At 48.3% G+C, this 26,634-nt stretch overlaps 1 protein-coding gene across 3 annotated transcripts in view; it reads left to right on the top strand.

Moving 5' to 3' along the window:
* LOC102447681 (transmembrane protease serine 11C) overlaps positions 1-23,333 on the top strand; it is a 43,452-nt gene extending 20,119 nt beyond the window's left edge. For all 3 annotated transcript variants that reach the window (XM_025187160.2, XM_075929270.1, XM_075929271.1), the window contains 7 exons: positions 2,301-2,368; positions 5,748-5,911; positions 11,426-11,464; positions 14,005-14,191; positions 14,913-15,172; positions 17,216-17,358; positions 20,444-23,333. In XM_025187160.2, the coding sequence (XP_025042945.1) occupies positions 2,301-2,368; positions 5,748-5,911; positions 11,426-11,464; positions 14,005-14,191; positions 14,913-15,172; positions 17,216-17,358; positions 20,444-20,605 (1,023 nt within the window). In that variant the 3' untranslated portion in view covers positions 20,606-23,333. The remainder of the gene's footprint in view (positions 1-2,300; positions 2,369-5,747; positions 5,912-11,425; positions 11,465-14,004; positions 14,192-14,912; positions 15,173-17,215; positions 17,359-20,443) is intronic.
* Positions 23,334-26,634: the final 3,301 nt, after the last annotated feature.

Below are 26,634 nucleotides of genomic sequence, written 5' to 3'. Positions count from 1 at the left end.
CATCTTCAAAGCTGTGATTTTATAATTTTCAGCAACACAGTAATGCAATGTTTTTAAATCAAATTTTAAACTACTGTAGACTGACACGGTACATTCAGAAACTGGCAACATATCCCTCGGGCTGGCAAATACCTGTTCAATGGCTTCATTATAATGGCTCTTTCACAGGTTCAATGTTCTGCGAATAGATCTGGCGGGCTTTTTCATTTCTAAATTAAGGAGCAAAGAAGCAGAGCCACAGAACCAGGATAGGAAGAGATGGATGGACATTAAGACTTAGTTGTGCCCCAAATTTTTCAGGTGCCCGACGCAGATCCGTGTTCTGCACATGGGTAAGGAAGGCCCTGATATTGACCCCAGGTTTTCAGTTTTTGCTGGTACCTGTGCAGAACTTCATTGTCGAAGAGATCTAGGTGGGAATCTAGAGGTTTGGATGGCTAAACAGGAGAGAGTTGTGGCATTGGAGGTACTTGGAAGCAGTGTTCCCTGTAAGCTGAGCACTTGTGCCTCCATCTGGAGAGAGTCCAGTGCCGCCCCGCTGATTAACAGAACGCTCACATCTGGGTTTTGTTTCTACGTGTGGTACACTCCCACACATGCTGCGGTGCATGTAATACAATTTATTCTGCACATGGGTGGGGAAAAAAATCCACACATGGATGGAAAAGATTAAAGGGAACGTTGTTCAGAAGGAGTGGGGGTAATTTGGGATTTGGACAGCCTGGAGGAGATTGAGGCAACAGAGAGGGGATGTTTTCTTCTCTCTTTTCCTCGCTGGCAGGAGAAAAGGCGATTTGAAATTTTATGGTGGGATTAAATTCCTAGCTCCCTCCCCCAGCAACACTGAACAGGATCCAGCTACTCCAGTGCCGTTGTCACTGTATAATTGGTATTGCGTAGGCACCAGGTGAGTCCACCCAAGACTGATGCTCCACGGTGCAGGGCTCTGTACAAACACTTAGTAAGAGCAGCCCTGACCTACGGGGCTTATGAAACACAGGATCTGCCATGACACTCCGCACAGCTGGCTCACCTACACATTTCTGATAAGACGCTTTTCCCAACCATAAGGGCAAGAAACATAATTAAGCCCAAGTGAAAGTTTAGTTTAGAGGGCACAACTTAGAAGGCTCTGTGGGGGGGGGGGGGGGGGTTATGGGTAGGGGGGGACCCTGACTGTAGAATTGCAGGAAATGCAGCACCTTGTTCTCTACACAAATCCCTCCTCCACCAAAACTGTGGTGACAACAAGGGGATGAACTGCGGGGCTTTATGATAAAGTGCGTGTTAGCACACACCTTTGATGCTTCGCCGGCCCACCATGTACTCTTCAGTCTCCCATGGACTGGCTGCTAACATTCCCTACCCCTGAGCACTAAAAAAACCTGCCCGGAAGTGTTTTTCACCTTTTCCTCCAAACGTGCTGTTTTCACCTCAAAAGGATGCTGGCGGAGCACAGGCAACGCTCTAGCCTGCCTCAGGCTTGATGTTTTGTGGGATTGCTTCCTGGCATGTAAATAACCCCCAGATGCAAATAGTTTTGGTCAGTACAAATGAAGGGGCGGCAGGTTGGTGTGGAAGGCGGGGGCGCTGTGTGTGGGGAGGGTGTATGGCTGAAATCAGTGGGAGTTTGGCTACTGATTTCAGAGGGAGCTGGGGAGGCTATACTTTTAGGGCAGGCACTTGGCTGTGGGTGTGGTGGAAGGTGAGGCGATGGTTACCTCAGATCAACCTGAATCCAATTAAGGGCTGCCGGTAACCTGGAAAACACTTGTCTTCGGGTGAGAGAGAAGGAGGAGAGGGGAGAGAGAATCTGTAGCAGGGAGAAACAGCTTCTCCTGATGGGGAAGGAGACTCACCTCCCGGGAGGGAACAGTGGAATATCGACTGGCGCCAGAGGCCAGTGTTCCGGGACCAATCCTAGAGGAGAGCCAGGGAAAAGTGGTGTCCCTTGTTGCGATCTGAGTTTGTGTGTCTGTCTGAAGAGCACTGCTTGGGCCTCCCGCTGGGTAAACACTGGCAAGTAAAACCCGAGCGAGGAATAAAAACTCTCCAACGTGGGTCTGATTTACTCCAGGCTCCCTGCCCCCACTGCCAGAGGGGGGACATGGAGCCCAGGGCATGATGGGGATGCTTGCTTCTGCCTTTCTAATCTGTGAATTATTATCTGAGGAGGCAGCGGCTCTGTGGTGGGGCACCATTATAACACACACACACACACACACACACACACACACACTCTCTCTCTCTCTGACTCCCTTTACTCTTATTTGTCATGTGTTTTTCCTTTCTTTCCACAGATAGACAAGGCGTTTCAGAGTTCTGTGTTAAGAAAAAAATACATCGGGTCGCGTGTGATCAGGCTGAGGTATGTCAACGTACAGCCAGGCAAGCCAGGCCGAGAGAGAACGGAGCGTTCGCCCTGCCCCAGCGCCCTGTTCTAGCACGTTGTGTGGGGCAGAGCAGCCGTTCGTCATGCCTCTCTGCGGCACGTGCTGACTCATGGCACGTGAGCGATGTGCCAAGACAGGTGGCACATCGCTTGTCTCCCGGGTTCTGCCCAGAGCTGTTCATGTACGTTTCCAGGGAAGGGAGGAGGAACTGATTGTACTGATCCCAATGACTGGAGAGGTGGGGTCCAGGCGTGCCGGCGGGGAGGGACAAAGGGGGCAGTTTCTCTAGATGCCAGCAATTCAAAGGGGCACAGGGCTCCTGGCCGCTGTGACGGCTACTGCGTCGGCTGGAGCCCTGGACCCTCTAAATCGCCACTGGGGTGCGCCACAGTCTAGGCGGCACTGAGGAATGGCTGCCCCCAGCCCCGCCCCTTTCTCTTAAAGCCCCGCCCCTTCTGGAAACATGGAGCCAGGCCCCCCACACACACCTCGCCTAGGGGCCCGTGGAGGCTGTTGGCTTCCTTGGGTGTGCCTGCAAGAACTGACCATAATTTCAGTATGGAAGTGGGGGGTGAGGAAGGAAGAGGGAACTTCTTGGGGAAATGAATGTGACACTTGTGGTAAGAGAATCGCCTGATAAAAATAACGACAACCCTGAGGGTGATGCTAACCAAACCACCCCGGTCTAGATTGGGTTGGGGGCCTTGCCTTTTCCATGGGCATGTCTACTACACTCTCCACGTAAAGTGGAAAAAGGCCCTTTGATGCGCAAAAACTGTAGGCACAGCTACATCTGCCAGTGACTTTTTGCGGGATACTCAGAAGTTTCACGGCAAAAATTAAACCACCTCCATGACTGGGGTATAGCTATTACCCATCATGCTCTTGCAGTGATGTGCAAGTGTATAATGGTGGTTGTCCCTCACCTCACACGAGAGGCTCCCTTTGGCCGAGTGCCTGCACTCCCAGCAGTGGCAGCCCTCTTGCAAAACAACTCTCCTACCTCTGTCGGAGCCTCCAACTCTGTGGGGAACTGCCTCACTCTGGCCCAACACCTTCCTTTTAACTGGCTTGCTCAGCCCTGATTGGTCGCCTCCTTTGTGCCACTCTATCGTTCCTGGAGGACTTCTCTGTGGTTTCCCGAGTGGGGTGTGACAAGGCCACAAGCCTCGGGCAAGGGGCTTTGGGGCCTGGTCCACCCCATCACAAAGTGAAAACACATTCTTGCTGTTTGAGAGCCTTTAGCTTCTACAGTGTATCCCACAGTGCCTCAGTGGCCACTCTAGCCAACACCTCTGCTGCTTTGGCACCAGGAAAATAGACCTCCAGCCCTACCTCCGGAACTTTGAAACTCCCCTGCCTATTTTCTTGGCAATTGCTCACTTATCTGCCTGCTCCCCTCAGCTACTGGAGCCGACCCGTGTTTAGAGACGGGGCCAGGTGGGGAGGATGCCCTGTGATCACCAGCCCTTCCCACAAGCCTATTGTCCAAATGGAGAGCGCTGCCCTGTAATGCTGCAAATGTACACACTCTCTGATGCTTGTGGAAGTGGGTGAGCACAGAGACCAGCTTGTTCCCTGCCCCCGGCGAAAGTGACAGCGCAAAAACTCTGCCAGTGTAGACCTAGTAAAATGCCTGGTGCTTTTTGAGTGGTACTGCAGTATATAATAATGGGTCTCTCATGAGCAGACAACAGGAAAACCCAGTTTTGGTTCTGAGAAGTGTTCTCCTTGCTGCGGGTTGTCATCCTGAGGCGGATTCAGTGAATTCTGGGTTTTTTTAATGTATTTTTAGTGCATCAGGGTTTTTTAATGTATTTTCCTTCTGTGTCGATTATTTATTTATATTGAAGTAGTGCCCTGGAGCCCTAAACTTGGGGCAGCACCCTATTATGCTGGCACTGTCTTGGTCAAGAGATGATGGACTTAAGAGAAGCTCTCTCTTTTCCGGTCAGGTTCTCCTTGCAGTCTGAGTCATCCAATGATCCTAGAGTACAAAGCATGTGACATTCCAATTCTTGCACCGAATCCGATGTGCAGTAACTGATGTCCCCAGCCGTGGGCTGTGTCATCACTTAATAAACTGGGCAGGCAGAAGAGGCTTCACACACGCCTCTCTTAAATGGTCAGCAATCGTGGGAAAGTTTATACACAAAGAGAAAGTAGGAATATAAGGGTTGCCGCACTGGATTAGATCTGTGAAGTATGCAGTTTAATACTCTGCCTCTAGCAATGGCTAGCAACTGATTCTCTAGAGAAAGTAATAAAAAACTAATGATAATGGGCAAATTCAGTCCTTGTTTAACTTTCTGACTTTTAGTAAAATCTATAGGTGGGATACTTTGGCATGAACGTAGGCCACATCTTCACTAAAAGGAAGATTGACACTGCCACGATCTATCTTCTGGAGTTTGATTTAGTGAGTCTTAACTAGACTCGCTAAATCAAACTCAGAGGGCACCCTCACTGGCGACTGGTATGCCTGCTCCTGCGAGGAGTAAGGGAAGCCAACGGGAGCGCATTTGCTCCCATCAGCCTTCCACCATGGGGATGGTGGGGAAACTTGAATCAAGGAATGTCAAGTTGTGCTTATTGATTTGGCCTTCCCTTTTAGTGTAGTCCTGGCCTTAGCCTTCATCGTTGTTCATATGTGGAGGAGTTTCTTCCTAATCCTCTCAAGGGATGACTTTAGAGTCTGGGGAATAAGTTTTGAGTCCCTCACTCAGTGAGGCTGTTTCCATACCTCTATAGATCATGTACATATTAGTTCAAAATGATCACATTCATTCTACACTCTAGACATAGCATTAGCCTGGCAGCACTCTGACGTGATTAAAGTTACATTATGTGTCTAAATGTTGCCTGGCTTAAACCTATGGTTCTTTAGCATTAACTCGTTCCCCCCTTGCCTTTTCCCGGTCTTAAAAAAATTACTTGGAGGCCCAAACTTTCACAGCTGGGTGCCTAAAATAAGGCCTCCGAATAGCATATCCAGGCACCTAAATGCAGAGCCTCCACCCTGCCTATTGACATCACGGGGAGCCGCAAGTGGCCAGGTGATTTGGGTGTTCTGTGCAGAAGGAGTGACCTGACCCTAAGCTCCCAGAGTGGCCTGGCTGCCCTGCACAGACACATCACTTCTCATCCTTTTCTTGCATGAATCTGCTGAGTCACAAGGTCCTGGCCCGTGCTCCCATGTTTCCAGCCCTTCCCTCTCTTTTTACTCACCCTGTGCTAGCGCACATTATGGCTTACATAAATCTGGAGTCATGGTGGGACCTCATGAAAAAGCAGGCCACCTAAGAAGCAGAGAGAAGCAGACAAGTCACTTGCCTCGGTCTTGTTGGTTTGCAGCCCTGATACCAGTGGAGTGGTGGCCCAGGTCGTGCTCACGTTCCTTTCCTGTGCCACGGACAGCCCAGCAGTCTTACAGAGAAAAGTCGACATCATCCTACTGCAGAAACTGAACAAATATTCTGGGCCTGTGCAAATAGATTTTGCATCTTCTACCCTCTCAGGCAAGTGTCTTATGTCTCTGTTTTGCTCTCGGAATGCTTTCTGCTTTGCCTCTCTTTGTATAATGTGCAATATTTTGCCTCGTAAATGTGAGTTGTTTCCTTGGTACATCTGGGGGTGAAAGTCCTCTCTGGGCCTAGGGCTACCACTGCTGAGACTTTGAAAATCAATGGAAACCTTGTCTGGGTTGGATGGGAAACTCACTCTTCCCAAGAAAACCTACCCAGAAAGGAAACCAGGAAGCACGAGGCTTACCTAGTGCCACAACTGAGCTGTGTTTTCAGACACAGGATTGTAAGGTTAAGGGAAGAAGCAAAGAGCTCTAGTGACCAAAGAGCCTGCTTATTTGAGCTACTGCCTTACTGACTGGGGCTGTCCATTTCCACCGCTACCGGCATTGTCATGGGAGTGAAATTCATCCTTATTGTGCAGGAAAAGCCAGCACAAAGCATATGGCCTATTGAAGGCCCTTTTAAGTGTGATTTAGAAGTCTTATGGGGCACACAGGTGTGTACTGTATTACCTCAGCAATGACTGGGTGCCTAAGGCCACGTCATCACTCTGGGGAAGATCGACGCTGCCGTGATTGATCTTCTGGAGTTTGATTTAGTGGGTCTGGTAAAGACCTGCTAAATGGAAGTCAGAGGGTGCCCCTATTGGTGGCCAGAACTCCTGCTCTGGTGAGGAGTACCAAGGAATGCAAAAAGGAACATTTGCTCCCATCGGTCTCCCACTGTGGGGACAGCGTGGAAACTCGAAACAAGGTACGTCGACTACAGCTACATAATTAACTTAGCTGGAGTTGTGTATCATAATTTGACCTTCCTTTTAGGGGGTAGAGCAGGGGTAGAGCAGGAGGAAAGCTTGCAGTGGTGGAAGATGCAGATATTTATTTACTTCTTTCTGTCCAGCTATTTACCCTTGGGTAATTTAAATCAACCCTTACTTTCAAAGGCAGAGAGAAAAAGTGAAGCTCAGACAATCCATACGCAAAGCAAAGACCCCAAATCAGCAGCTTCACAGAGGGAGCAAGAAGAGGATCCTTAAAGTGACAGTTCTGTAAATCTGTCCTATCAAAACTAGATATCTTGGAAGGGATCGGCTGCCTAGCAGGAATGGCATAAAACCCAAATGTGAGCTGGCTCGTGCCAAGTATTTGCTCAGGAAAGGGCCATTAGTCACCTGTGATGTGGGACAAGTGGAATATTCCACTGCTTAAAAATCAGCTCACCCCCAGCCAATGTGCTTTGTAGCAAAAGTTCTGCTTTGTATTATAACGATTATTATTCATACTCCAGCAATACCTGCAGATCCCATTCAACGATCAGGGCACCACTGCGCTATACCTAAACAAACAACAATTCACCATCTGGGATTTTGACCGTATGCAGCAGATAGACAATGTAACAGCTGGTGGTGCAAGGGGATGAGGTAACAGAGCGAGATATGTATTTACATCCATTAGGAGTTAGTAGTCACAGGTGTCTGCCAGCCTATTTGACAGCAAATCCAGGTCAGATACTCATTTGTATGGAATACTAGGAGGTTCCAATAAGGAGAATGAGAAAACTATCCTCCTCATATCTAATCAACTTGTTGTTCAACACCATGTCTCAACTTGTACTTGCTCCAAAATGATTGATGCTGGGGAGCAGCTGGAACAAGCTCCTGATGAGTCTGGTACATAATCTGCGATCTTTCAGCTGTGATCAAGGATGGCCTCGCGAAGCTAGTGAAAATTTGCCAGCCTTTGTTTGCCCCCTTCTATCACAGTGGTGGTGGCAGATACACAGTAGACTTCCGATAATCCGGCACCTTTTGGACCTAGGTGGTGCCAGATTATCAGATTTGCCAGAGAATCAGGAGGTCCGGTACAGCTGCACGGCTTAACAGCTGGCCAGGACACAATCTCCCTCCCTCTCTCCCCCCCTTTCCCCTTCGCTGAAGCAAAACACTCTTCTCCATACTGTAACACGATCCCACTCCCTCCCCCTCTCCCCCAACCTTATGCTTCCTCTGGTTACGGCCAGCGCATGTGCTAAGTGGCAGACTTTTTAATCAGCTGGTCGGGAGCACTTGGCATTTTGATGCCGGAGTATCAGGAGTGCCGAACAGTTGGATACCGGACTATCTGAGTTTTACTGTATTAGAAAGGCTGCTGATATTTTAGAAGCCCTCTTAAAAGAAACATACCTTCAAATACGTTGTTTGAGGCAAGTTGGGAAATAAGAATTTTGCGGGGCTGAAAGAGGGGACAAGTGTATCTATTTTGTCTCGTTGTTAGACACTGGGACGTTAATTTTGGTAAATCATATACTGAAGATACGGCAGTGATATTTAATCTTTGTAGTTATTCTATTTAGTATTTCTGCAGTGGAAAGATAATGGTTTCTTCATGCACCAAGTACAGTAGAAAATACACGTGCTTGGAATCTTTCTCCTGCTCCTGTGAGCTCCTGGAGACAACCCAAAGCTTCCTGTCTCTTCTCAGAACAATGCGTTTTTCTACCGCTGCGGCTGGAAGCCAGCTGAACTCCCATTCTTTTGTGGGCTCCAGGTAGGCCGCGGTTGCTCACCAGACTAGTTCTCTTGGAAGAGAAAGCAACCAAAGTCCCATTGTTACCAGATAACACCTCAGGTGGCAGGAGCAGTGTTGGGTGCCTTAGAACCAGCTTAGATTCATTCTGGTACTTGGCGTGGAGAGCAATGTGAGTCATGAGCCCCTTTCTTCCTCCCATGCTGCTCTGTCTCCTGAGAAGGCGTACACAGTCAAATTTCTTTCCCATCCTCCCACGCTCTCTCATCAGCAAGGTTAGAAGGGATAGCAACTTACAGCCTGATTCCCCTCCCTGCTCCAGCCAGCAGACCAAAAAGGAAGCTAATTGCCAGCCCATTCTCCCTTGCTGCCCGCTCGCAGGCCTACCCAAGTGCAAAGCTGGCTACTGGCTTTTGTCAGGAAACAAAGAAACCGGCTGCAAGATGGTTGGCATCACACCAAAGTACACAGAACATTTTCTCATCTGACCCAGAGCCAGAGGCTTTGGCCATAAACAACAAGAGTCATGCATGGGTTTGATATAAGAAGACCTCTATTATTTTTATTTATTCACTTGCCACCCAAAACCTGCTAGACGCTTTTATAAGCACAGAGTCCAGCATGTAGGAGGCTGATGTTCTCACTCGTCCTGACTGGGTCCCCCTAGTGGCCATGCAGATAAAGATCTGACCTGGATTTTTGCTGAGTGTTCCTCAGGTTGGGTCTCAAACGGAGTATCTGGCAGCCTGCTATTCCCACTTGGCTACAAGTACAATAAGCTGGAGGAGGAAAATGGAACATACACCTCATTCTGAGAAATCAAATGGAGATATTGAGACCTGCTCATATGCCCTTGATTAGGCGGAGGAGCAGGAAGCAGAGGAGGGTTGGTGTCGGGTGATACCAAGGGGATGGTAGAGAAGGAAATGGGGAAGGGTTGGCTTTGGGTGGTACCAGAGGGATGGTAGAGAAGGCGGAGAAGGAAGCAGGGGAGGGTTGGCGTCGGGTGATACCAAGGGGATGATAAAGAAGGTGGAGGAGCAGGAAATGCAGAAGGGTAGCATGACAGAGCTCCTAATTTCCCACAGTGGGTCCAGTGCATCTGGGCAGCTGCAGGCTGAGTATTATCTCTCCTCCTCTAGCGAAAATGGCAACTCTGGGTTGAATTGCTCATCTCAGTGGTTCCTACAGCTCCTAGTCTAAGCCCTTGCTGTAGTCTGATTTAGCCACTCTCGTCATTGGCATATCTGGGAAGAAGGTAGGGGGAAATATCCTACTCTTTAGTGGCCTCTGCAGACGTGAAGGCAATGGACTAGATTACTTAACTCCGTCTCTCCTCTAGAAGGGCTTTACCTTCCTTGGACTTCTGTGGCCAGAAGGTGTCTTCTTCCCCAGGGCAGGTCTCCATGCCCTCACCTCTGTACATGCAGCATTCCCTCCTGGTACCTGACAGCATCTCTATGGTTCCTTTTCCTCCAGCAGCGTGTCCTCCTCCCACCGATCCTAGTACACCCTTAAACCGACGAAAGGGGAGGCTTTTAACAGGTTCCATTCTGTCCCTGCTTGGCTCCAAGTGTCCCAATTAAACCTAACACTCTCAACTTGTTCTAGCACAGTCTAGATTGACTCCTGGAGTCTTAATTAACCTATCAGTCTCCACTGGGCAATGCAGGTTCTTGGTTGACTACAGGTGTCTTAATTAAGCTGGGGTAGACCTTGTTTGTTTACATGGGGAACAGGGACTTGTTTAAGATTGGGCAAATATACCTGAGTTCTGTAACTTTCTCGTAGCCATCTGGCCTGACACCATCACAACAGTGATGGTGAGAAGGTGGAGGGGAGGGGAGTGGAGAAGGGGGAGGTATCAGATGATACCTAGGTGTTGGCGGCTGATCAAGAGACACTGGACAAGATTAAAAATTATATTGAACAGGTGAGGTTTTCCACTGGCCTGTGAGCGACCAGGAACAGGGTTCTGGTTAAAAAAGGGGGTGTTGGAGCCAAAGAATTATACCGATGCACGTGGGCCCGATCCCCGTGCACACTAACATCACGGATCACCTTTACACAGAATTCCGTGGGTGCCGCATCACACAGGAGACATGCAGTCATGAACTGGGAGAAGGGAGATTTCCACAGGCCTATCAGTGCCTGCTGCAAAGCATTAGCATGTGCTTTTGTTTATTTAGTTCACCTTCCAAAAGTGTGCCAGCCACCTCCCACTCCAGATAAGAAGCTGCAGGAGCCGATGCTTAGTGTGTCCTAACTTCTCTGAAATCAATGAGCCACCACTGACTAACGCTGGCTGTGGTACCTGCCCAGAAGATCTCTCAGCTCAGGACCAGCCTGTCTGTCCTGTCTGCTGCAGAGCGTGGGGGAGAGCAGGAGATGTGGTTCTCCCTGTCCTATGCAGTGAGGAGATAGCTGGCTGGTTAGAAAACGACTAAGCCACCCCCCACCAGGTGGGATAGCACACCAGGCGATATTCCGCCTCTGGGGGATTTCTCTTTAGCACTTCACCTATACCCCACTCTTTACTCTGGGCTGAAACAAAAAACAGGACCGTGTAGCACTTTAAAGACTAACAAGATGGTTTATTAGGTGATGAGCTTTCGTGGGCCAGACCCACTTCCTTAGATCAAATAGTGGAAGAAAATAGTCACAACCATATATACCAAATGATACAATTAAAAAAATGAACAAATATGAAAAGGACAAATCACATTTCAGAACAGAAGGGGGATGGAGGGGGGAAGGAAAGGGGGAGAGGTAAATGTCAGTGAGCTAATGATATTAGAGGCAATAATTGGGGAAGCTATCTTTGTAATAGGTAAGATAATTAGCGTCTTTATTCAAATTTGAATGGAAAGTGTCGAATGTAAAGTAGGCTGGGCCTACTTGGAGCCCTTGTTTGTGTTGAATTTATATGTAAAAAAGCCAGAGCTGTGCCGACCTCACTCTGTGTGTGTGTTCATTTCAGATATGAAGCCAGAGAAAGCTGAAACTCTCTTCAATGACTGTAAGTGAAAGCCCTGCATGCTTGGCAGTTCCCTGGCTGGGTTAAGACATAGAGTCTCTGAGTGTTTTCCTGCTTGAGTGTGTTTGGCCTTACATCACACAGAGCTGCCACAAACCTAGCAATGTAGCAAACTTCCCCCTTGTGCAGTCATGGGGGGCGGTGGGGAAGCCTCCCAGTTTCTTCTGGTTTCACATAGAGGGGCACCGTCAACTGGAAAGCAGCCCAGGTTAAAACAAGCAGTTCACAATTGTTTTTAAGGAGTGGTAAGCCGGCCGGAGCAAAATACTTAAGTGATAACGTGGAGACAGTGGACTGGACTGAAGTGGGTAATAAGGAATAGCACCTCCCCTCCTGCCCCACTGTTCCAGCCCTACTGATCAATGCACACAGTGTGGGCAGGGAATCCCTCACATGCGAGCGCATCTTTGATGGCCTCCTTGAGGCTGAGGCAGAAGTTCTAAAACGGTGCGGTCGTGTTCCATCCAGTCTCTGCTGCCGGGCTGCCCGACGGGGGTCTCCGCTCTATGCTCACAAGGCCTGACCGTGGCTCACGTGACGTCGTCAAGCTCACCCGCGGGCTTGCTTCCCCCGCCAGCCACCTAAAAATGAGCTCCTTTCTGCATTGGCCAGTGGGGAATGTCTGCGGGCGCAGCAGGACCAGGAGCTGAAATGTGCCCCCGACGCTATTAGACTTATCAATCAGGAGAATCTTTGGCTCATGTGGTCCAGATGGGACAGGGGTGAAGTCAGGGCAGAGCTGCATTCTGGGCCTGTAGGGCCATGACCTGGGCTTGCAATGTCAGTCAGGTAACCCTCTATCACCAGCCAGGAAAGACTGGCCAGAAGGGATCTATACTAGCCTGGTTGTAGAATTTGGGTCGCTCACGCCGTCAGGAGACTAGGCAGACAGGCCTAATAGTCAGAGCAGGACTCCGGCCTAGTGGTCGGAAGCTGAATTCCAGAGCCTGAAGTCAGGGTCGGAGCCAGGTGCCAGAGCTGCGGGTGGAACTGAAGTCAGAATCCGAAAGCTAGAGCCAAAGGTTGAGCAGAGTTGGAATGGGGAGTCAGAGTTTGGTGTCGGAACCAGATTACCAGAAGTCAGGGAAGGCCGGAGCAGGGCTGGTTCTGAGGCAGGAGTGGGGCTGGGCATGGCTGGGTGCTGGGCAGGGGCAGAGCTTGGGGAGATGCGCACAGGGATGCAAAGTATCTGTGGGCAGGTGTGTTGAGCAGGCTGCAAGTTACGGCTGCCACTCGGTTTAAAAACTGGCCTTCTGGCTTTCTCAGCCAGGTAGGCAGGGCAGGCCGCCAGGCAGCTTGGCTGGTTCCTTAGGATACCAGGTGAAGCGAATACCACAGCTGAGGGCCTGATGCCTGACAGACCGTCGGATATTCCTGAATTATTTCCAGGAATGAACAGAAGCCAAGAATCTTGCCTTCTTTTCCTCTTGGCGAAGAGCTTGTCATCTTTCCTGCCAGCCGCACACCGGGCCGTGGTTATCCGTAGCCTTTGTCACTTCCAGCTTAGATTAGCGCCACGTGCTCTGCTTGGAGCTACACTCAAGGACCTTTTGGAAACTTCCATTGGTGGAAATCCAGCAGCCAGCTTGGATGGATAGTGTTTCACCGAGAGAGCATTGCAGGCATGCTCCATGTGTGGCATTATTTTCCAAGTCATGTCTGGCTGAAATTCAAGGTGCTGCTTTTTTGGTCCATGTCCTGCTTATCTTAGAGAGGCCTCTTATCCTAGCAACTGAGACCAACTGTGACAATCAAACTGACAATCCTGGGGGCGGGTGAAGGACTCTTGACTCTAGAATTTGCTCCCCTAAGGCCAAGTCTACACTAGACCCGGCAGCTCACTAAAGTAGGAGTACTAGCGGGAGCACCCTCTGAATTTGATTTAGCGAGTCTGAACTAGACCCGCTAAATCAAACTCTGGGAGATCGATTGTGGCAACCATGATCTTTCGTGGAGTGAAGACAAGGCCTTAGTCATGCAATTAAGCCTGAGTTCATTGACTTTAGTGGCTCTCCACAAATGTCATCTGTTCTCTCAGGGCTTTATTGAAGAGGTGAGTGTTGACAGCCCGAATTTCAGGGAGGGTACGTCTAGACTGCAGAGTTTTTTGAAAAGCTCTGCCACGCCCAAGGAATGCATCTGCTTTTCCAAAAAAAATTTCGGAAAAGCAGGCGTGTTTTTCAGCATCCCTGTAAGCCTCGTTCTACGAGGAAGAAGGGATGTTCCAAAAGAGGCTTTTTTTCTGACATTTGGCCCAGTGTAGACAGGCCAAATGTCGGAAAAGCCTCTTTCGGGAGAAAAGCAGAAAAAGATTTGCAAATTGTGGTTTGCAATTTGTATATCTTTTTCCAACTTTTCCTTGTAGTCTAGATACAGCCGGAGTGTTTTGAGTTTGACATTATATCATTTCAGGGTCTAATTGCATATTATCTTACGGGGCATTTTGTACATGCGCCTAGAGGCATCAATAGGCGGTTAATTCAGTGAGAAATGAATGATTTTCTCTCTCCTCACCTTGTCAGTCTGTGGGTTGCGACCGAATAGATCGAAATCAGCATCCACATCAAACAGAGTCGTCGGAGGGGCGTCTTCTGCACAGCTTGGGGACTGGCCATGGCAAGCGAGTTTACAGCAGAACAACATCCACCATTGCGGGGCCACACTGATTAGCAACACGTGGCTGGTATCTGCGGCTCATTGCTTTAGACAGTAAGTTCCTGGCTTGGAAAGTGGCTGCAGTAAGACGTGGTATGTACTGACCTGCACAACAAATGGTGCTCCACTTAGAACCAATGCCAGGCCCCGGAAGGGCCGTGGTAACGTGGCCAAGTTTTAGGCAGAGAGCTGTGGCCAGTCTTTTGGAAGCCCGAGAAAACAGTTCCTGAAGAAAAGAATGCTCCAAAGGGAGCTACTCTGCCTAAGGTGATCTAGAGCAAGAGGAATGAATTAGAACTATTGCAGCTTGGCCCAAATATACATGATTTCTGAGCCCTTAGGTCACCTTATCCCTTTCCTTTTATGGACAAGAGTGTGAGCTGCCCGTTGGAGCGGAGATTAAAATGTGATGGTTCCACCACTGCTTTTTGAATAGCCAAGGTGGTACTCAAGACTGTCACATCCTTCAGCACCAATCAATGTAAAGGGTGGAATAGATTAAGAGTCAGCAAACGGCAAGGCAAATGCCTCTGGTTACCTGCTGTTGTGTGCTGTGTTCCCTTTGTGTATTGGGTAGGTCCCTAGACACATGTATGGGTTGGCCGGTAGGTAAAACAGATGGGATGGTGTAGGCCCAATTCTCTATTCCACCGAGATCTTCCAAGGATTTTATGGAGAGGTTTGGGGGAGGTTTTGAGCTACATACGCTGGCCGGAGTCTACTGTCCTTGATCTCCAGAGCTTAAATACCTATGAAGTTCTGTAATATTTTCCAGCTCTAAAAACCCACATGCATGGACTGTCACCTTTGGAAATCTCTTAAGGCCACCAAGAATGAAACGCTCTGTCAAGGCTATTATCGTCCATGAAAAGTACCAATATCCAGCACCCAAGCACGACATAGCTGTCGTGAAACTCTCAGAGCACGTTGACTTTACGAGTAGCGTGCATCGCATCTGTCTGCCGGATCCTGCTCAGATTTTCCCATATAATTCTGATGCCGTCGTCACAGGCTGGGGAGCACAGAAAGGCGAAGGTGGGTACCTCCACTTGTGACCCCAAACCCCTCCCCCCCAATATTGAATGCTTTACATTCATGATGAGTCCAACTAGTTGTTTAAGTGAGAGTAGCTGTGCAGACACATCGGCTGTGTCTACACTGGGCCACTTATTCCGGAAAAGCAGCCGCTTTTCCAGAATAACTTGCCAGCTGTCTACACTGGCCGCTTGCTTTTCCGGAAAAGCAATGACGATCTACTGTAAAACTGTCAGTGTTTTTCCGGAAAAACTATGCTGCTCCCGTTTGGGCAAAAGTCCTTTTCCGGAAAAACTGTTCCGGAAAAGGGCCAGTGTAGACAGCACAGTAGTCTTTTCCACAAAAAAGCCCTGATCGCGAAAATGACGATTGCGGCTTTTTTCCGGAAAAGCGCGTCTACATTGGCCACGGACGCTTTTCCGGAAAAAGTGCTTTTCTGGAAAAGCATCCTGCCAATGTAGACGCGCTTTTTCCGGAAATACTTATAACGGAAAACTGTTCCGTTTTAAGCATTTCCAGAAAAGGGTGCCAGTGTAGACGTAGCCACCTTGTTTAATCCTTGCAAATGAAAAATAATGTATGTAATAAGAACCACATTTCCTTGTGCGTCACTACTGGGAAAAGACAAACCTTTCAGCTGCTCTAGGGAGGAGTCTGACGGTCTGTTTCTGTCCAAACATTTTTTACTACAAGCTCTATGGTGCAGGCGCTGTCTAGCAATGTGTTTGTGGAGTGAATACGGCAACCGAGTGCTGAGCTTGACTGGGTTTTCCCCCGACCTTCATGAGAGATGTATTGTAAAACCATAGAGCGAAGGTGTAAACTGAGCAGGAGATAGGTCACTTGGGGTGCATCGACACTGCACGCTTATTTCGAAATAATAGTTATTCCGAAATAGCTTATTTTGAAATAGCACGTCTACACTGCAGGGAAGCCTCAAAATGAGTCTGAGGCAGGCTTCCCTAACGTGGATGTACTATATCCATTCAGAGCCTCAGGAGGCACTGGGGAGGAATAACCTGGGCTATGTCTAGACTGCAAGCCTCTTTTGAAAGAGCCTCTTTCGAAAGAGAGCGTCTAGACTGCACGCGGAACTTTCGAAAGAGCAAGCCGCTTTTTCAAAAGAAAGCACCCAGTGAGTCTGGATGCTCTCTTTCGAAGAAGCCCTATTTACATTCAAGAACGCCTTCTTTCGAAAGAAGCACTTTCAAAAGAAGGCGTTCTTCCTCGTGAAATGAGGTTTACCGCCGTCGAAAGAAAAGCCGCATTCTTTCGATTTAATTTCGAAAGAACGCAGCTGCAGTCTAGACGCAGGTGACGTTTTTTCGGGAAAAGGCTACTTTTCCCGAAAAAACCCCTGAGTCTGGACACAGAATTGGAATGGCCAGGGTGAGGGGCTATTTCAAAATAGCAGCAGTGGAGCATCGACACATCTCGAAATAGCTTTTTCGGAAGAGGTGTTATTCCTCGTAGCATGAGGTTTACAGATTTAGGATTTAGCTACCCGTTATTTCGTCATTATTTTGAAATAACGGAATGGCTGTGTAGACATTCACATTATTTCGAAAGAACGCTAGTTATCTCGAAAGAACGGCGCCGCGTAGACGCACCCTTGCTTCGCATCGCACACTCAGGACACAGCTAGCCGGAGAAGCAAGCCACCTTGGCTCCATGTGACCGGCTGAAAGGATTAGCCGATGCGCCATGGCGTGGTACTGCATTTAGGAATAAACAGGCTGGGGTAGGCCGCCTCTCCTGCCGCAGTGACACAACTTCTAACTCCTGATGGGAGAGTGTGCCATCGTAATCAGTCCCCACTCTTTATGAGGGAACTCGTCAAGCTCTTCGTGCAAAGCAGTGTTGGTTACAATGTGTGTACGACTCTTCCCAGATATTACTGCAATCTGGGACACGTGGTACGAGCGGAAGCAGCTCTATTTCATCTTTCTTAACCCAGCCCGGCACTCTCCCCCATGAACAGATGCCCAATGCTCCTTTCACATCTTTATGCTTTTGGACACTGACGCCATTTTCCCCCTTCAGTTCAGAATCTGAATGTTCTCCAGGAAGCAACGGTGAAGCTCATAGACACAGACACGTGCAACAGGGAAGAAGTGTACCACGGGCTCGTCGCTCCGGGGATGCTGTGCGCTGGATACCTACAAGGAGGAGTAGATGCTTGTCAGGTAGGTCTAAGCTTGATACTACCCACTAGTCGGGAACGTCACGTTCAGTGCTTGAATACAATGATCCCCCAAATCTGAACTAACATTCTCCTGCCTTGCGTGCTTTGGTGATATGGGTTCTGATTCAGCCAAGACTCGGGGCCTGCCTATGGTGGGAGGGAAGGACCAAGGGGGCAGCTGCCTCAGGGACTGGCAATTTAAAAGGGCACCGCTACCGCTATGGCGGCAACTTCAGTGGCTGGAGCTCTGGGCCCTTTAAATTGCTGCCAGAGCCCCAGGGAGGGTGCTGAAAAAGGTCTAGCTGGGAAGCCTTGTCTCTTCTATAGGAGGCCCCACATCTTCTGGGGGCCTAGAGTCTCCTCACCTTGCCTGGGGCCCCGGGACGTCTGTTGGCTGCCCTGAGTCGGGCTAAGAGGCGTGTAAAAAGAAGACATTTGTCACAAGCAGTTGGGGACACAAAGCTCGTGGTCAGAACTAGCATGATACAGGTGGCAACTCTGCAGACCGGCGCACTCTGCCACATCCGTGGGCTGCGAGGACCACAGATGTTCCCGGATCCGAGAATCCTGGCATTGCGGGGGTAGGGGACCGGGAGCCTGGCGCGGTGCAAGGGGAAAGGTGACGAATAGCCCAGCTGGGCTGTAGGGGGCAGAGGGATGAGAGCCAGGAAGCCTGGTGTGCAGCTCAGGTGGGCTGCAGGGGGGGAAAGGGGGTTGGGAACCAACACCCCCCTCAGATGAACTGCAGGAAAACTTGGGGGATAGGGTGGGAGCTGGGGGGTCAGAAATGACCTCCCTTGGTCTGGCAAAATCCCTCATTCAGGATCAGACAGGTCCCGAGGGTGCTGGACATGGGAGATCCAACCTGTCCTTGTAAATGTACAGTCATTCAGCTATGTAAGATCTGACTGGAGCCCTGCAATTCAGAGTTGGCTTGTGGCCTGTTCTTCATTTCCCATCGCAGTTTGTCCACCAGCATCAGCTGCCAAAAGTATTGCCATCTCCTGGCTTCCTTGTGTTGCGGCGGCAGCCTTCCTCCATGCCCGCCCGGCAGCTGCTGACTGCGTGTGGTCAAGTGATCTGGTAGCAAGAGGGACCAATTCTCATTTACCCACAATTTAATGTGCGAATAAATCGGTATGCTGGAGCTGGTCCTGACACCGTAGTTAAGGTTAATTATAGTTATACCTATTTAAGGCCCCTTTACATTGCTAGAATGGCATAAAATGGCCTTAATATAAATGAGAATCTGCCCTTTAAGGTTTAAATTACTTTGTACTGTATCTTTGGTAGACTCCTAGAACACTAGAACTGGAAGGGACCTCAGAGGTCATCAAGTCCAGTCCCCTGCCCTCACGGCAGGACCAAACACCATCTCTCTGACAGGTGTCTGTCTAACCTGCTCTTATAATCTCCAGTGATGGAGATTCCACAACCTCCCTGGGCAATTTATTCCAGTGTTTAACCACCCTGACAGGTAGGAAGTTTTTAGATTTGACTGTGAGTAACACCTGGCCTGCTTCTCTCTCCGCCCCCCCCCCCCCCCCGCCCCAGTAATAAAAATGAGGCATCATTTCAGACTGAAGTGTGAAACATTAAAAAAAAAAAAGTCAACAGTGACAGGCATCCAGGACCAGAGAGTAACCAACCAAAAATTCTGAAGGAGTTTAGGAATGAAATGGCTGAGCAATCATTACAATCAGTGTCTGGTATGGAGAGCAGCAAAAGTGCCCATCTTTAAAAAAAAGGTGCTAGAGTTGATCTTTGGCATTACAGAGCAGCGAGACAGCTTCAGTACCAGGGAAACGGGTTGAAACAATAATTAAAGATCGTCCTAAATTAACAAGAGGCACACGAGATGCTGACACGTCTTTGCACATCCGACAGCCAGGAAATGTGAATGGCCAAACAACAATAGTCTCCATGGCAATATTTTTACCATGTCTATGAGTATCAATGTTCTGAAACGTTTATCTAAATGTTGGGTGTAAATATTTAACAGCTCCTTCTTATGGCTCCAATCCTGCAAGGAGTTCTGCATGTGCTTAATTGTATAAAGTGAGTATTCCCATTCAATTCAAAGCACGTGAAATTACTACATGCAAAAGTCTCTGCAGGATGTGGGCCTAACTGTCCAGATAACCTACTCTCCGTGTCCCATTCCGTCTCATAGAAAAAGACTAAGGGAACAGTTGTCATTTTTATCTTTCACTACAGGCTTTCACAGTTATACCAGAACTAGCCTGCCTCAAATCCTATAAGTTTCCTAGACCAATCCGATTTCTGTGTGATGCTATTTACAGTGTCTGAATTTTAAAATCTGAGAGAGGCTAAGTGTTTAATATTGAAAGAAACGTCATCAACTTAAAAACCACAGTTCTGACTGCAAACGTTTAACAAGTAGGACCTACGAGTATTTAGTAGGAAACGGAGTGAAGGGAAAATATTGTTCTTGTTCCATTTGCTGTGAGTGTTTGACAGCACTTGGTGTACAGCTGTGAAACTGTTTCTCTGGAAAGATTTGCTCTGACTTCAGGGGGCTTGAAAGTCAAGCCCATAGTCAGGTTCCCCTGTTGAGAGAGAAACTTAAAACATTATAACTGGGAAATAGGATTGTAAACCAACAGAAACCGGTAGGGGAAGTCAAGGGCTGGTGAGAAACCAGAAAAAGCTTATCATGTAGGGCCTGTCTGCAGTGCAAATGAAGGCGTGACTAGCACAAGCCAGCATGCCCAGGGTAGCTTTAATCTAGCAAGTGTGGACAACAGTAGCTGTGAAAACATGGCGGCATCAGCTTTGGTGCAGACTAGCTATTTCAGCATAAATCCACCAGGGGTTCTGGATACCTACTCTGTTTGTTGGCCCATGTGGATGCTGGTGCTGTCACGTCTTCACTACAGCTGTTACCCAAGCCAGGAAGCAATCACACCTTCGTTTGCAGAATTTCATGTTGACGGTGTTCATTCAAACGCTGCTCTGTCCCCATCTTCGTCCGAAGGAAGCTGTCCCCTTCTCTACCCTGCTGTCTGTGGAAATAGCTGTATTTTCCCTTCTGGTACATTGGAATTTTTTTTCTCCTTTCCTAGGGTGACTCTGGTGGCCCGCTGGTTAGTCCGGATTCTAGAGGGATGTGGTACCTCGTGGGAATAGTGAGCTGGGGAGAGGAATGTGGTAAACCAAATAAGCCGGGAGTCTACACGCGCGTGACTTACTATCGGGACTGGATCACTTCTATAACTGGCCTGTGATGCAGCAGAAGTCCCAACTGGACCAAGCGACGCGGGCCGTATGCAGGTCGTACTCATCTGTAACACTGCACGGTGTCCTCTAATCCATACATCCCTGAGTCGTTTGGGTCAGTTCTTTGCAGGAGATGCCGTAACCCCCGTGAACTTGCACTAAATGTGTGAGATCCCTTGGCGTCGCTTGGGCCCCCCATCAAAGGAATGTAAAAAGCTGCTGATGTATTTATTGTACTAGTTTAAAAGTGTATGTATTTTTTCCCAGGAAAGGAAACTTACCTGTCCCAAGGTCTGAGGGTCCCCCCCAGCCTTGATACCCTCCTCTCTGCAACTGGGGCGTAAAGACAGCTACTTCTGTTTTAGCCAAGCAAGTTCCTCCTTTCCAAGCCTACCAGCACAGTTCACTGAGCACTAATTCCAGCTAAGACACGGGGTATCCCCCGCTAGGTGCTGAGAGCCTAGACTTCCCCTTTGTTCCCGAACTTGGGATGAGGAGGACTACAAGCCAACCAGAGTATACAGCCTGGCAATGCAGGGTCCTGGCAATGCAGCATCACGGCTGACCTCAGAACCGCCTTGGGACCAAAGGCCTTCCCCTGCCACCATAAGCAGGGCTGCGCCAGTGTGGCTCTGCTCTCTTGAGGGAGCCAGGAGCGACCCTGAGAGCTGCTGGGAAGAAACTCCAGAGGGAGTTTCGGAGCTTACAAGAGAACGTAGTGGGCTCCAGAGGCCGGTCAGAGGTCCGGAGGGAGTAGCCGGAGTCTGGGAAAGTCACAAGAATGAGGACTTGGAGCAGGGTCTAGTTATGATGAAAGAGGATTGGTGCAGCTTGAAAAGTAGGTCCTTGTGGGGAAAGAATCCGTCCTGCTGCTCTGAAATAAATCCATTTTATGGATTCAGTGATGCACAGATTTTTAATTTAAAAAAAAATCTTTATCACAGTAGCCTGCTGCTGCTCCCTGTAATGTACCTCTAGGATGACTTCCCTCTCTACAGTGAACTTGAATTACCAGCACGCACACTATATCCTATCTTGGTGCTTCATGTGCAGTAGCAATGCTGGGTGTTTTTTTTAAGAACAGTAAGGAAAATCAGATAGCCGAAAAGGACCCCCACCCATTTTGTTCAGGCTCTCAGCTGGATGTTTGCGAAAAGGGAACACATGTTCACCCTACCTTAGTATGTTACATAAAGGTATCATGGAGATTGCTGAGCCTCCAGCTCACTGAAAAGAAAGACCTGGGGGGGTTGATTCCTACTGGTGGATTTATCTCTTCCAAGGATGACCCTGATCTTAACTCAGAAGGCTACAAGAAAAAGGTAATTTGCATATCTCAGAGGGGTAGCCATGTTAGTCTGTAACTTAAAAAAACGAAAAAAAAAAATTGAAAAAACCAACAACGAGAAAACAACAAAAAGTGCTCCAGGACCACACATTTTTTTTTAGTTTTGGGGGGTAATGCACATGTTAAGGACAGGCTAGGAGCTTCAAAAGCAAATGACTCCTGTGCTCTAGCATGAGAACTTTACTGCCCACCCGTTCAAATGCTAATATGCCTTTTAAAAACCTCCACGGTGCATAACATTGATAGTAAGGAATCCCAAGGCCATAATGTTCCCCCTCTATATCTCCTTGGGACTCAGAAGGCTCTTCTTCCTCCCATCTCTGATTGGCCAGGAGAAGCAGCTGGTGGGATAAAAGACAGAGGACTGGCTTGGGGATGGAGAGAAGCTGCAAATCTTCCGCAGCTGAAGAGTTCTTCAGAGTTACCGGCTGCTTTTTCTGCCCATATCTGTTTCTGATCCCCAAAGCATCACAGTGGCCCTTAGTGACTGAAGCTGATGGAGTGGGAGGTTGCTTAGCACTTTCTGAAAGGTCAAACCACTTCCTTGGGTGTCTAAATATGGATTTAGGAGCCTAACTCTAGGCCCCTGTTGGTTAAAAAAAAATCTTGGCTTATTTTCAGCTATTTTTTCATGGTTTATTCGTGGTGAAAAAGTTTTCCTGTATCTTGAACCATTTGGGCTGAACAAAACGGGCGCGCTGTCTCTCACTTTTTAAATGGTGGTATTTCTATTCTGCTTTGCCATGTCATTTGACATTATTTTTCTTTCTCTCTCCCAGTAAACAAAGGGTATCTTGGGATATTCAGGGCTGGGTCAGATCCCACAAGCTGGTGACCTTCGTTTATTGACAAAGGTCGCTGATCGTGCACTTTTGTGTTGCTGCTGCTTTTCAGCAAAGGACTCATTCTGGGCCAAATCCAGTCCTCAGTGAAGAGGTCCAATAGCACTTGCATCTGGATCTGTAGGGACAGTGTTTTCAGTGCATGAGCACTGCCCACACTGTTGATATGGGACAAGAGAGAGAAACAATTTCTCATCTCAGAAGGAACACTTGGTTATTTAATGAAAGAAGGTGGCTAAAAAAATCACGGACCACATTTTCCAAAGGGCACGATTCTCCACCTTACGCAGGGACAAGCCAGATGGAAGCATTGTTCACAGGCTGTTAGTGAACTGTCTGGCCTGGTTTTGTCCTCACTGCATGGCAGTGTTATATTTATGAAAGCGGACTTTATCAACTGCATTGGAACAGAGCAAAGAGAACCTTGTATGAGTGAAGGAAAGATGACAAGACCTCAGATAGTATTGTTACATTTAAGCTATGTCGGAGATCTAAACACGGTGAAATTATTATATGTCAAGTGTGATTAAATATTTTTTAAAATTCTCTTTTGGTTATTGTCCATTTTTGGTTTAGTAGTAACCGAGCTGAAGTTTTCCTGTTTCCAATGTTTCACATTAATCTGGTTTAATCTAGTTTTCCAACTTTGGGGGCAAAACTAGAGCCTTTATTTTTCTCTCTCTGATCTCTGAATAGTTAGACTTGCATATTGGTTGTCCAGCAGAGATTTCTGCAAAGACATAGCTGCATAGTCCACAACTCAGCTCAAAGACTACGAGGTGGATCTGTGGCACAGATGGAAGAACTACAGACACTGAGAACCAACCTGTCTGAATTTAGAGCATTTTTAAGGTTCAAACAAGTTCAAGTTCGGCACATCTTGCTTCAGGGCTTGGAAAAAGCTTCTCCTCGTGGCATTTCTAGCTATTCTACTCTAGGGAGTTCCATACGGTTCACAAGAGATTTCCAAGTCTTACCGTTCCAAGAGCTTTGACTAAGCTTCCAGACTTCATGCATTGTCCTCTCAGAAATCAAGCACAGAGTCCTCACGAAAATACCCAGTTTCAGGCTCTGCTGACTTTTCCATAGAGGCCCTGCTCCCATGGAACCCACATGCACCTCTGCGCCAAGAAAGTGTGAGCTAAGCACCCCAATGGTGGGATCTGGTGGCAACCTTGTGGAAATTGCTGGCTCCTCTATGGATTTTACCATACCAGGATGTTGTGAGGATAAACACATTAAAGACTGAGAGGCTCTGATTCTTGGAATCAGCTGAGGGGGCATCCTAGCTAGACAAACAAAAATCAACCACCAAGGCTGAGATTTTCAATGCCATCTAAGGGATTTGCACATCCAATACCTATTCATCAAAATTCCACCTTCAGGCATGCACATTGGCCTCCAGCCAGCTTGCAAGGGTGAAGCTTAAACACAGAATTTCACCCATTGTGCATAAGGAATATTTGTGGAGCATGGGCAGAAAGGCAGTTGCTTATAAACCAGCCTTCAGCTATTACAAAGCAGATTTTGCTCACCCCCTAATGCGCTAAAAACAAGACTGGACAGCACCTTAAAGCTCTGTTACGTTACCAAGCAGTAGCTTGATTGACTTCCCAGGAGATGATGTTTACTTTCATGAAGACAGGTGCTCTGTTTTGCTGTGGTGTGCCAGCCTGTGAAGCATTAGCCCTTATGTAAAAGGATTTTTATGTCTACATCAGCTGCATCACCAAAAACATAATGGGTGCATCTAGATTGGCAAGACTTTGTGCAAAAGCAGGCGCTTTTGCGCAAAAACTTGCCGCCTGTCTACACTGGCCGTGAGTATTTGTGCAAGAACTCTGACTTTGTACTGTACAAAATCAGTGCTTCTTGCACAAATATTCCGACGCTCCCGCTCAGGGATAAGCCCTCTTGTACAAGTATTCTTGCGCAAAAGGGCCAGTGTAGACAGCCATGTTAATTTCTTGCGCAAGAAAGCCCGATGGCTAAAATGGCCATTGGAGCTTTCTTGCGCAAGAGAGCGTCTACACTGGCACGGATGCTTTTGCGCAAAAGATGTCTTTTGCGCAAAAGCATCCGTGCCAGTGTAGAGGCTCTTTTGCGCAAATACTTTTAATGGAAAAACTTTTCCGTTAAAAGCATTTGCGCAAAATCATGCCAGTCTAGGCGCAGCCAACTTGTTTCCTCTCCTCCTTTCTGACACACCATCCAGTACAAGGCAGCGGTACACCACGTAATGGGAGGAAAGTCAGATACACACAGAGTATGACTAGATCAGTATCGGAGAACTATAGGAAATACGTGAGCAAATGGGATGTACATATAAAATGATACATAGGAAGTAGTAAAAAAATCAGGCCACGCTTGATTGTCATTTGTAAGAATGTACCAAGGGATAGTGAAATTTAATCTGGCAAGGATTAAACATAGACCCCTTTCTAAGTAGGGAAGAAATTAAAGACCAAGAGAATGCTGATACAGGTTGGACCTCCCTCGGTGCTTGACCGGTCCTGGATGAAGGATTTTGCTGGACCAGGGGAGGTCATATCTGGCCCCTCCCTGCCATCAATCCCCAGCCCTGGATTGGTTGGTGGCCTCCTGGCCAACCCTCTTTCAGGCTGCCATCCCCACTGCCCTGTCAGCTCTGACCCCCACTTCCTTGCTAAATCAGGCAGCCCAATTCCCAGTGCACCAGGCTCCTGGCTACGCCAGGCAGCCCCGCTGAGTTGTACCTCGCAGCCCAGCTGCGGGAAGCCCAGACACCAGCTTTCCATCGGGACTCTCTAGTCCTGGAACATCCATGGTCTGGTTGCCGGACCAGGGAGTCCCAGTTAACAGAGGTTCAAATTTCTATTAATGATCTGCTATTTGGTAAATACTCCTGCCACTATCTCTACTTGGCGGCACAGTGTGGCCTTTGTATTATTCTCCCAACTTCTTTTATTCCTCTTCCACTTAGCTATCACCTCATGCCTAAAGCATTCCCTTTGCCCTCTCCTCCCACGCTTGCTCCACCATCTGCCTGGACCCTGCCTGAGCGGCAAGCATCCTGGACTCTCTTCTGCTAAAAACCTCCAAGCACCCGTTTGTGAACTCCGCCTGCACTAGTGCTCCTATTATAACTTTAAAAGGCTGCCTCTGTAGCTGAGGGTTTTCCCACGTGGTCGTCGGGTGCTTTATGTGCCTGAGTCATTGATGGTTGGCATGCATGCTGCAATTGGCACGTGCACCCAAACCGCACTGGATTTTGAACCGCGGCACACTTTGTGGGCACACTTTCTTATATCAGTTTAGAACGGGTTATACCATTTTAGCTGTTACCTGTAAAATTGTAAATGCAAGCCAGATTGCTACAGGCAGGACCATGGATATCGCTGGACCAGAGAGCCCCTGGGCCACAAAGGTCTGTTGACTGGGGGCCCAGCAGCCTGGGCTGGCATCAGCCGTCAAGCCAGCAGCCCTAGGGCAGAGAGTCTGGCGGCTGAGGCCAACAGCGGAGCCTGGACAGTGGCCAGTAGGGGAGCCCAGCTGGGTCTGCTGATCGATACTTGGAGAGCCGTGAGTCTGTTAGCAGAAAGATCAAAGTTGACCTTCCTTGGTCTGGGAAACTCCCTAGCTCAGGACCGATTAGGTCCCGGGGCGCTGGATGAGGGAGGTCCGACCTGTAGTGTAAAAAGCACATCTTCAGTTAAAATCTGGTACAACTTGTGCATGAAACTTAGATTGCGTGTACTGTTCTCTCTCAGATATATAACGGATAGAAATGTAGCCATGTTAGTCTGGTGCAGCTGAAACAAAACACAGGACTGTGTAGCACTTTAAAGACTAACAAGATGGTTTATTA

The sequence above is a fragment of the Pelodiscus sinensis genome, chromosome 5 (genome assembly GCF_049634645.1).
Source record: "Pelodiscus sinensis isolate JC-2024 chromosome 5, ASM4963464v1, whole genome shotgun sequence".
NCBI classification, from domain to species: domain Eukaryota; kingdom Metazoa; phylum Chordata; order Testudines; family Trionychidae; genus Pelodiscus; species Pelodiscus sinensis.
The sequence above is the reverse complement of the archived record's forward strand: the minus strand, read 5'-3'. Positions and strand labels throughout refer to the sequence as shown.